The sequence below is a fragment of the Nicotiana tabacum genome, chromosome 17 (assembly GCF_000715075.1).
Source record: "Nicotiana tabacum cultivar K326 chromosome 17, ASM71507v2, whole genome shotgun sequence".
NCBI classification, from domain to species: domain Eukaryota; kingdom Viridiplantae; phylum Streptophyta; class Magnoliopsida; order Solanales; family Solanaceae; genus Nicotiana; species Nicotiana tabacum.
In genome coordinates, this window is record NC_134096.1 from 77,800,092 (window position 1) to 77,810,863 (window position 10,772).

At 39.4% G+C, this 10,772-nt stretch overlaps 1 protein-coding gene across 1 annotated transcript; it reads right to left on the reverse strand.

The window, feature by feature from the left end:
* Nucleotides 1-1,659: 1,659 nt before the first annotated feature.
* On the reverse strand, nt 1,660-5,695 carry LOC142171572 (putative LRR receptor-like serine/threonine-protein kinase At4g37250). The gene is made up of 2 exons (XM_075234522.1): nt 3,671-5,695; nt 1,660-2,577 (listed from the first exon to the last, which is right to left on the reverse strand). The coding sequence occupies exons 1-2, from the start codon at nt 5,316-5,318 to the stop codon at nt 1,883-1,885; spliced, it is 2,343 nt and encodes a 780-aa protein (XP_075090623.1). The 5' UTR covers nt 5,319-5,695; the 3' UTR covers nt 1,660-1,882.
* Nucleotides 5,696-10,772: the final 5,077 nt, after the last annotated feature.

The following is a 10,772-nucleotide window of genomic DNA, read 5'->3' on the forward strand; positions in this document are numbered from 1 at the left end:
TGGAGGACCTCAAATTTACCAAAAATTTCAGCTGCCTCTGTGGCTGCTGTTTGTCGGTCTCCTTCAGAGTCGCGACTGATGTTTTCTATGTCAACTTCGGCCTGGATGAGTCTACGGTCCAGGTCGTCCAACCTTTGCACTAGGCTGGTCTTTAGATCGGGCACCATTTCCACGATGGGCCGTAATGAGTCAACCGTTCCCTCAAGGGTCGCGATGCGATCCCCATAATTCACCATGGTCAGAAATGGTGGTAATTGCAATGTAATCCCTCGTCCGATGTCGAGCCTAGGCTTTAATACCAACTGTTACGCGGCGCCTTCCTGAAGTTCCTTGGAAGGGCGACGTAAGGCTAAGCAACCAATGTCAGTACGGTTGCTGTCCGCCAACTGAGGTCCCCTCCGTACGCTAGACTAGATTGTCAGTGCCGTACGGGAAAACCAATGTCATGAGCAATTGAAAGAGAGCAGAAAAGAGAATTGAGAATGAAAGAAAGCTTGATTGCATTGAATGAAAGCTATTACAGAAAACAAGACGGTGTCGGGGGGAGAGACACCAGTACAGAGAATTGTTTGCTTGCTTGAAAGTTTTGATTGCTTGGTCCCCCTTAATAATGCTTAAAAAAAATAAACCAAAGTTACATGACTAGATCTATGAAAGCTGAAAAATCACACTTAAAGAAAATGCAGCAAAACTACTCTATATTTACAATGAAAAGGACTTAGTCTTCTACAAAGCAGCAACAAGTCCATTGGCAGCAACTTTGTCTTTAGCATCAGGGTCTGCGCGCGCGGCGCTGTTGGCATCTGCCTGTGGCTGGGCATTGGCAATGGCTATCGGTGGGGCGACAGAGGCACATGCGCGCTTGTCACTTGGAGCTGCCGAGACCACGGGGCCGACCGTGGCGACGGGCGTTGGGAGGCTGGCCAGGACACCACGGGGCGCGTCCAAGAGGTCATGGGGCATGGTTGGAAAGCCGCCCATGATAATACTTACGTATAATTGGAACCAACAAGTTTTTGGCGCCCTTCAATTTTTAGTGTTTCACGTCTATTTATTGACCCATTCACATCTTTATTCGCCAATGGCTTTACAAGGAATAAAAGTTGACGTTTCTTAGAATTAGAGCCACAATGACTCCATCATAAAGACTCGGACCTGTATATTTTATTTGAATAGATAGCGCAGCAATCAATTATTTAAATTCGACAGCGGGGTATCAATTATCATAGCAATTGAATTTTGTAGCTCTTAATAATTAAACTCTAATATGTAAGTCCTTTTAGGTAAATGCATGATTGAGACTAAATATGTTCACGTATCATTCTTTCCTCCCTGTCCCATCCCAGGATTACTAGTCTACGAAACTAGTCACTATTTCTCAATTGCTAGAACTAATTATTTGAATATTTTTCATTGGCAATAGTGTGGTCTTTTTTTGTCTTTATTCCATGAAGTCAATCATCATCTAAATAAGTACTCTAAAGTCCAAAATGAAATCAATAGTTTCAGGGCGGAATATCTTGTCAAAAAATATAATATATCAGAAATTGATTTGGTGATTATAAAGTTGTCGGTGTCTTGTTCATTGCTCTAAATGTCAAAAGCGAAGTTTGACAAATACTAAAAAAAAAAAAAGACACAAGAAGAGCGTGCAGATTAGCAAACACAGAGAAGTTGTCAGATATTGATAATCCAAAGTCACCATCTTACGAAAAATACAGTACAAAACCTATGAAGATGAACACTATTAAAAATCAAATGCTAATACTATATTGGAAGGACAAACAAAAAATAAATAGGAAAAAGAAACGTCAAGTCGTCAGTCTCATTACATACAAGGACTCTGGTTTCTACAATTAATTGTGTCCATATTTTATAATTGCTAAGGGCCATAATAGTATGATGAAGTAGTAGAACTAGTTGGAAACTTTTCCAGTGCCTGAACTACCTCTCTCATGCCTGGTCTCTTCTGAGGCGTTGGTGATATACAGTTATACCCTACTTTCAATAATGCCAACAAGGAATCTTCTTTCCCTTCCATGTCAGCACGGATCGCCACGTCAGCCAACCTTAACACTTTACTCTTCTCTTCACTTGCGGACGTGGCAGCTCCGATGGCTGCGGCGGGTCCCATTTCGTCCGAAACCATCACTTTTCCGGTTAGCAACTCTAGCAACACAACCCCAAACGAGAATACGTCCCATTTCGGGTTGGGCTTCAGGCTACGAAGCGACTCGGGTGCATGGTAAGGAGATATGCCCAATGCACTTGGACTTGGGCTAGGAGTAGGCCCAGATGCAAAGTCCTGGAAGCTGTCTCGAGAGGCTGTGGACCTCTTGCTACCAAAATTACGAGCCGATCCGTAGGTTTTATGACTGCTATCTCCTGTTACAAGCCTTTCAATTCCAAAATCTCCAATCTTGGGCTCCATATCTGCCCCCAGTAAAATGTTACTAGGCTTCAAATTGCCGTGTACATGCTTCTTTTCATGAATGTAAGTGAGCCCACGGGCCACACCCTTAGCAATCTTTAGCCGGATTTCCCAAGGTACGTGACAAGGAGAAGAACCAGCTTTTCCTGAAACCACAATGAATGCACCAGTTAGACAAGATTTTAACTTTCTTACATTGTTAGTATAAGTAATTATTTTACACCAGCAGGTCAAAATGACCTATAAGAACATGTAATTTACAGTAAATTTTACTATTTGCTTACTTAGAAAGTAAAGTAAATAGTTTGATATAACTTGTTGAAATACATTGATAGTACTGTAAGTAGTTCTTTATGTATCTTGCGTCCGCTAGACAAATGAATGCCTGAATTGGACACAACCAAAAAAGCATACGTATGGCCTACAGAGCAATATGTTAAAAAAGGTAGTCATTTTCCATGCAAGTGACAAGTAGAAGAGGGGCGTTTGGCGTATTATGCAATTTTGGATGTGTATATATATCGCTATCAGGGACAGTGGGCCACTGACCCTTAGAAGTAGACACGGTTGACTTGCAGTGAACTACCGCTATTTCCACATTAAAAACAAAGCCTTTAGTTACAACCACTCCACCACAGGTCCACCACCTTCTTTACTTCCCCGTCCCCGCACATTTTATCAGAAATTTATAGTATGATTTTTCCAACTTAATTTGAATGACTGACTTGTTCCTTCTTTCTTTTGGATATTAACTGTCCGAATGTCTAAAGAACACAACAAACTACAGACTTAAATATTTCTACAGACTACAATTATTTGAAAGTTATTATTGAGACATATTAAGAATTGGAGATGATTAGGTAGTACTAGTCATATAAATAGGGCTGCTTTTCAATTTTATAGTGGGCAAGTGAATTTCAGTCTGTCAATTTCAATTTTGAGAATTATATCCTCCAAACTCTAGTCAATGTCAACCTTCCTCTCTTACAATTGACATACAAATTTCCCCCGCTAACACGCATTGACCAGCCAATTTTCCGGCAATTAATTTAATTTAATCTCAAGTGTAAACCAATTAATTTAGGAGCATAATAATGAAGATTACCAACTCTAACACCGTAGAATAAGAATAATGAAGGCATTTATGTTAATGAAGTGTAATTTTTTGGATTAAAAAAAATAAATTCTATTATATTACGAGAGCATGGAAACGGAAAAAAAGGAAAAAAGATGACTTACTGTAACGTGCGTTAGCAAGGCTGCCATTAGGAACGAAATCGTAGATTACCAGTTTCTCTTCAGCACCCCAGTAGAAGCCACGGATTTTAACCAAATTTGGATGCACCAATTTAGCAATTACTTTGACCTGATTCTCGAAATCTTTAAACCGTTCAACGCCGCTTTCTCCAATCCGCCGCACAGCCAGTGTTGTCCCATCTTCTAACACCGCCTTGTACATTATACTCGAACCACTAGCTCCCAAAATGTAAGCAGATGCCTTAAGCAATGTCTCTAACTCAAGCTCTCTTTCTCCATCAACAGTTACCAATTCCCCTGTTTTCTGCTCTGTTGTCACGTGATTCTGCTGACCTTTTAGGGATATTTCACTTTCTTGGCTCTCTGAATTGGAAGTTTCTGATAAGTCGTCACCATCTCCGTGCCTTGGTTTTTTCAAACAAGTCCATGACCTTAACCAGTTGTATTCTTCTGAGGATGCTGACGATGCCCAGTCAAAATCTTTTGCAGTTTCGGCTTCTTGCTTTATCGTACTTTCTATGCTTTTCTTCTTTTTGGCACGATATACGTACATGAAAATCAGTGCTAGAACTCCTACTGCTGCAATATCCCCTGCTATTATGCCTATTATTGTGCTAGTTTTCAGCCCACTTTTTCCTCCTTTAGAAGAGCCGTTTGGGGATGCTGCTGTTGGGTTTGAGTCAATGGTCTTGGGAATGGCTGCAATTGCTGGAGAAGAAGTTGGTTCAGAGGCATTTGGTAGAGTTGTTATTGTAGAAGGAATTGGACACAAATTTTTCATCGGCTCACCACATAATTCGGGATTCCCAGAAAAAGCTTTTCTACTTTGGTTGACAAAAACACTAGACTCTGGAATTGCACCACTGAAATTGTTGTACGAGAGATCTAAGGTTGCATTTTGAGGAATTTTGCTGCCAAATTCTGGTGGGATATCTCCAGAAAGTCTATTGAAAGAAACGTTAAAGTAACGGAGATTATTGCCTCCAAAATTGGGAGGCAACGATCCATTAATCAAATTAGAAGACAGATCTAAAAATTGAACTGACTCAAACCCAACAGGAAGTGAACCAAAAAAGTAATTATCTTTCAAAGAAACAACAGTTAGGTTACGAAGACTAGTCAGATTTGCCGGTAAGCTTCCCGCCAAAGAGTTACCGGAAAGATTAAGAAACTGAAGCTTATTTAAACGTCCGACGAGCTCAGGCAACTCGCCGGAGATTCTGTTGTTAGAAAAATCAAGTCTTTGAAGCTCAGGGGCACTAAACAGAGTAAGAGGAATAGACCCATTAATGGAATTATTAGAAAGATCAAGATTTGTAAGATATTGAATCATACCAAGACTAGAAGGAACAGAACCAATAAGCTGAGAATTGGGAAGAGACAACCCTATCACTCGTAGGTTTTGGTCTGAAACATTTGGGTTTCCACAAGACACCCCTGTCCACGAACATGGTGTCTCATTCCAAGAATACCAGTTTTGCAACACACCTAAAGGGTCACTCAGAATATTATACTTGAAAGTCAGTAACAAAACTCCATCAGTATTAAGCCCAGAAGCTTGAAATCCAAGTATAAGAAAAACAATAATCCTCCTCCACCATAAATGAAGATCAAAGATTTGGAATTTCATGTTGTCTCAAAATGTTCCCACATCTCTATTTTTTCTCTAGAGAGAGAAAAACTTGATGAATAGAGTAGAGAGAAAAAAAAAAAGGTTAAAGAGAATAAGTGGGATTTATGATACAAAGGGGACCATGTGAAGCAGTGAAGAGAAGTTTTTTCTTTAAAATATTGAGACCAAAGTGCAGAAAAACACACACACACACAGCTCACAGAAAACCAACCTTCCTCGCCAATATACTCTGTTCAGACCATTGTAGATAGCATTAAGTATTTAAGATATAGTACTTCACCATTAATTGCTTTCACTATCTAGTTCTCTAATTTCCTTTTTCCAAGGCTTACATATTTGCTAACGTTTGCCAACACATACTACTTACATTGTATATTCCTGTTCCAAAATACAATGTTTTAAAGTAATGGAAAACAAACACTTAATTAAGTTAAATAAGGGAATAGCATCTTTAGTAGCTAGGTGACACCAAGGTAGAGTTAGATTTTACGGAACTACTCTTATACACATGGACTTTAGAAAATGGTTCTCCTTATAATTATTAAACATTATGGCTGTCTTATTTATCATTTTCCATGTGACGAACAGAGATTTTTCCTACAGATATTTAGGTTTTATTTCAGAAATTGTAAGTCCTGGACTATGATTTGTTAAGCTGGATCTGAAAGTACTAGTATATATTTAGTTGAATTTAAGGATTCCTCCGGTGAATGTTTCACGGGACACAAGTTGTATGTTCTGCTAACGTTGGGATTTATTAAAATCAAGAGTTCAGACTGTTCGCCTACTAATTAATTAAGAGATATAATTAAAAAAGGGGGAAAATGTCTGTGGGGGTGGATAGTAATTGTACTTTCAAGAAATATCAAAAAATCAATTCTTCAAAAGGGAGTATGGTGTTAGTGGCCATGGATTTATACAAATTCCGAATAACTTACATTAACTTGGTTTTGTTTTTCAAATATGTTGAAAATCATACTCGCATGCTGAATACAAATATTGACCTTTTGATCATTGGACTATTCATTTGAGAACATTAATTTATATCTTTTCATGAAATTAATTAGGTACATTTGTAAGACATGTCATCCACGCGAGATTTCTACATTAGGAAAATTCTAAAGCTATCATATAGATGAAAAATTGACTATGAGTCATTTGGTTTGCACAAAAGTTATGTGGAATTAATTATCAATGTATTATTTTTTATTGATTGTTCGATATGTTATATTAATTCTGAATTATTAATTTTACTGTTTTATCCTGAGATAACTTATCCAAAGCTCGTTATTCCACCATCTGGCATGCATTAGTTATCTCGGTACTATTTTTAATCCTAGAATAAGCTATCCCAAAATTAGTAACCAAACAAGGGATAAGGCGATACTAATTTTTATCTAAGAATTATTTTTGTTATAAATCATACCGAACGACCTTTAAGTGATTACAAATTCTAAGTCACATGATATAGATCTTCTGATTAAGTCTGTTTTCATGTAGTTGAGCTGGAAGAAAATTAAAAAAAGATTAGTTTATTAATATCAAGAATGAACTTGATTATATATATTTTTTTTGATAAATCCCTATGACTAGAGGGTTATGAGTTGGACATTGTTACCATAATCATGTATGTCAATAAATTTGGCAGTAATAGTAGCTATCAGACCCACACAAATGATATGAGTGGTTTTCTGATTGTTGGAGTTATTCTTCTAAAAATGTTACAGTTATTACGCATAAGAAGAACTGCTATATAGGGGAAAAATTAGGCAAATGCAAGATCAAACTCGCAACTCCCAAGAAAGAAATTAATGAGTCTCTTACTTAAAGCTGAATGCGAGAATGATTATAGTCATTCCATTGCTCAGTTTTCTCATAATGTGGACCACTTTAAAACCTTTTGGAATTAGCACTATAGTTTATCAAAATAATGTTTTCTGAGGATGCTGGATCCATTGGAGCAACCCACACTCAAAGACTCTTGAGTTGCTTACCAGCAAAGATTTCTTTGGTTTGCAGTCAATTTCAGAGAACCAAATCACCCCTAGACATGTACATGTGTAGTTTATGACCTTTAGTCTTTTTCCGAGATCTAATCTTCTGTTTTAATCACTGATTGGATTAGGAATCCATTAAAATGTTCATTAATCTGGAAACTTTTTTTGTGTTCCTTTGCACTTTCTAAAATGGTTGTGGCAGCTTTATCTACTTTTAATTTATAATTCAACCAAAAAGTGTAACCCCTCCTCACCCAATATAATTTAATTTAATTAATCCAGTCTGTTAGCCAAACTTTATTGGTTCTGTGGTTTACCTGCATAATTTGTAGCATTACTAAAATACTCAGCGTCCGTAACACGAAAAAGTAAGGGAAAAGCGAAAAGGGAAAAGGAAAGGTTTTTTTTTTCTGGATTTGCATATATAATTAAAAATGATTACTCCCTTCCATTTACTGATGCATTTACATTCGGCACCAGATACAAATTACATCACACCCTTTGACTTGAATTAAATATTTAATTCATATTTTAAAAAAATATATATTAAATATTTACTTTTCATATCAAAATGTTTTTTTGGTACATTGCAAAAAACTAAATACATTACTTACAAATCATTCATAAGTGGCTTGAATCAGTACAATGAATTTTTTTTTTGAAGCAGCTCCCAAGGTTATTATTGTACACAGGTGAAACCGAGCCCAATGAGCACCCAAATTTTCCGGTGAGGCAAACGGAGCAGGGACGTGACTATAAGAATTCGGAATCAGAGTCAGGAATCTCTTGTATCAGGGTCCGAGCAAAACACCTATCCTCGGAGCCATCGGGACCACGTCCCCCGGGTCCGGTTCGAGTCCCAAGACTTCGGAGAGCATTACCTAATGACCGCATACGACTAACAAAGGACCGTGATATCTGTGCCCAACCAGATATCACGGCGTGAATCTCGGCTCGTACCGACAGAAAATTATTGACTAGTGAAAAGGAAGATTTTAACCTTTCTTAGAATTGTACCTAGGGTAAAACTCCCCTACTATATAAAGGGGAAGCTAATTATTCATTAGACACTCTGTAACACGCATACCAAGACAATATACTTCTGTTCTTTCTATTTCTAAAAGTTATTCAAAGTTCTTGTTTACGTTCATAAGTTCTTCATAAGTGCTAGCTCGGAACCGAAGGCAGACCCTTGTTAGCCCTTGAACCGAGTTCAGATTCACTATCATCATTGGTTTGGCTATTTATTTTATCTTTTATTTGCTTATCTAACGTCATTAGTCACTTGTATTTAATTAATCCACATATTCTTAAAATCGCGTATAAATTCAATTGTTATCTATTTTTAAGGGTAAATAGTTTTGCGCCCACCGTGGGGCTAAGGATAATAGTGGTAATTTGATACAAATTTTTATAACGCACTCTGTTTTACGCTTGTTCTTTGAGATTTTAATTTAAGGTTAACTTAAGAATGTCAAACTCTCAATCTACGCACTTGAACGTTGATGCTGAGTCTGGCCACCATGGCGAAAACAACAATATAGTGCCTAGCAACGAGGTGCCCCCTGTTGACCCCAATGGGGTCCCAGTTGCGGACCCGATCGATGCCAACTCGCATGTGACCATTGATGCGAACCTACTGACCGACCCCGAGAACGGCGTTCGTAGAGGGGCATGATCAACAGCTCGGGGCACACACGACGGTGAAGGCGACGAGATCATTATGCGGGTGATCTTCGAAATGTTACAAGCTCAATAAGCAGCGATAGCCTAGTTGCAGAACCAAAGTCGCGCCCCTAGCACAGTTGAGCCCGAACCATCCCGGGAAAACACTCGAAGAAATGAACAGGTCACATGAAAGTTGGGTGAAGTTGAGCCCGGGACTGACACCGATATAATAAAGATGCTTGAGGAACTGACAAAGCGGGTGAAATCGAGGGAGAAGAAGATTAAAGCCAACGACAAAAAAGTAGAGACTTATAACTCTAATGTTGATCAAATTCGAGGAGCACCCCCGATATTGAAAGGCCTGGACTCTAAGAAATTTGTCCAAAAGCCTTCCCCCGGAGCGCAGCACCAAAGCCAATCCCGAAGAAGTTCCGTATGCCCGAAATTCCGAAGTATAATAGAACCACGAACCCAAACAAGCTCGTGACCTCCTACACGTGTGCCATCAAGGGAAATGACATGGAGGATGACGAAATCGAGTCAGATTTGCTGAAAAGGTTCAGGGAGACCTTGTAAAAGGGAGCAGTGATATGGTATCATAACTCACCCCCTAATTCCATCGACTCGATTGTCATGCTTGCAGATGCCTTTGTAAAAGCTCATGCCAGGGCGATCAAGGTCGAGACAAGAAAATCAAACCTTTTCAAAGTAAAACAAAAAGATAACGAAATGCTCAGGGAATTCGTGTCAAGATTTTAAATAGAACGAATGAACCTGCCTCCGGTTGCCGACGATTGGGCCGTTCAGGAATTCACTGAAGGACTCAACCCCCAAAGCTCCTTGGCTTTACAGCAGCTGAAACAAAATTTGATAGAGTACCCGGCGGTAACTTGGGCTGACGTCCATAACAGGTACCAGTCGAAAATCAGGGTCGAAGATGATCAGCTCGGGCCCCCCTCCGGGTCCGTTTATCCCATTAGAGCTAATGATATATCTAAAAGAGTCATCGATCATGAGCCTAGACCAAACAGAGATCGGTATCAAACGTATAACGGAGATCGATGAGGTAGCGGATCCGGGTGCAATCCTGCGAGGAATGAAAAAAGAAGCGATCGGGGCCATATTAATCGAGGAATCATGAGTAAAAACGGTTTCAACAAGCCACTCGGGGCCACGGAGGCACCGAGACTATTAAAATATAACTTCAGTATCATTGTTGCCGATATCGTATCTGCCATCGGGCGCATCAAAGATACCAAGTGGCCTTGGCCATTGTAATCCGCCCCTACCCAAAGAGACCCTACCCATTGCAGTTCGACGGCATACTCGCCATATTCTTGGGGCCGGGAGACACCGAATATGTTTTGAGGGAAGTTCACGAAGGCACCTACGAAAACCATTCGGGGGCAGAATCTTTTGTTCATAAGATAATCAAAGCCTGCTATTATTGGATCGACATGGAGAAAGATGCAAGGGACTTTATACGAAGATGCGACAGGTGTGAGAAGCATGCATCGATGATCCATCAACCCGGAGAGCTACTACATTTGGTCTTGTCACCTTGACCGTTCATGAAGTAGGGAATGGACATTGTCGGGTCCCCTACCATGGGCACCTAGCAAGGCTCAATTCATATTGTTTATGACCGATTATTTTTCTAAGTGGGTCGAAGCTCAAGCGTTCGAGAAGGTCCAGGAAAAAGAAGTCGTCGACTTCGTTTGGGATCACATAATATGCCGGTTCGGAATACCGACCGAGATAGTATGTGATAATGGGAAGTAGTTCA

What these genes read in the sequence shown, in the direction of transcription:
- LOC142171572 (XM_075234522.1), bottom strand. Translation starts at nt 5,318, where the DNA reads ATGAAATTCCAAATCTTTGATCTTCATTTATGGTGGAGGAGGATTATT. An exon ending in CCTTGCTAACGCACGTTACA is followed by an intron (nt 2,578 to 3,670) that starts GTAAGTCATCTT and finishes TTGTGGTTTCAG; the next exon opens with GAAAAGCTGGTTCTTCTCCT.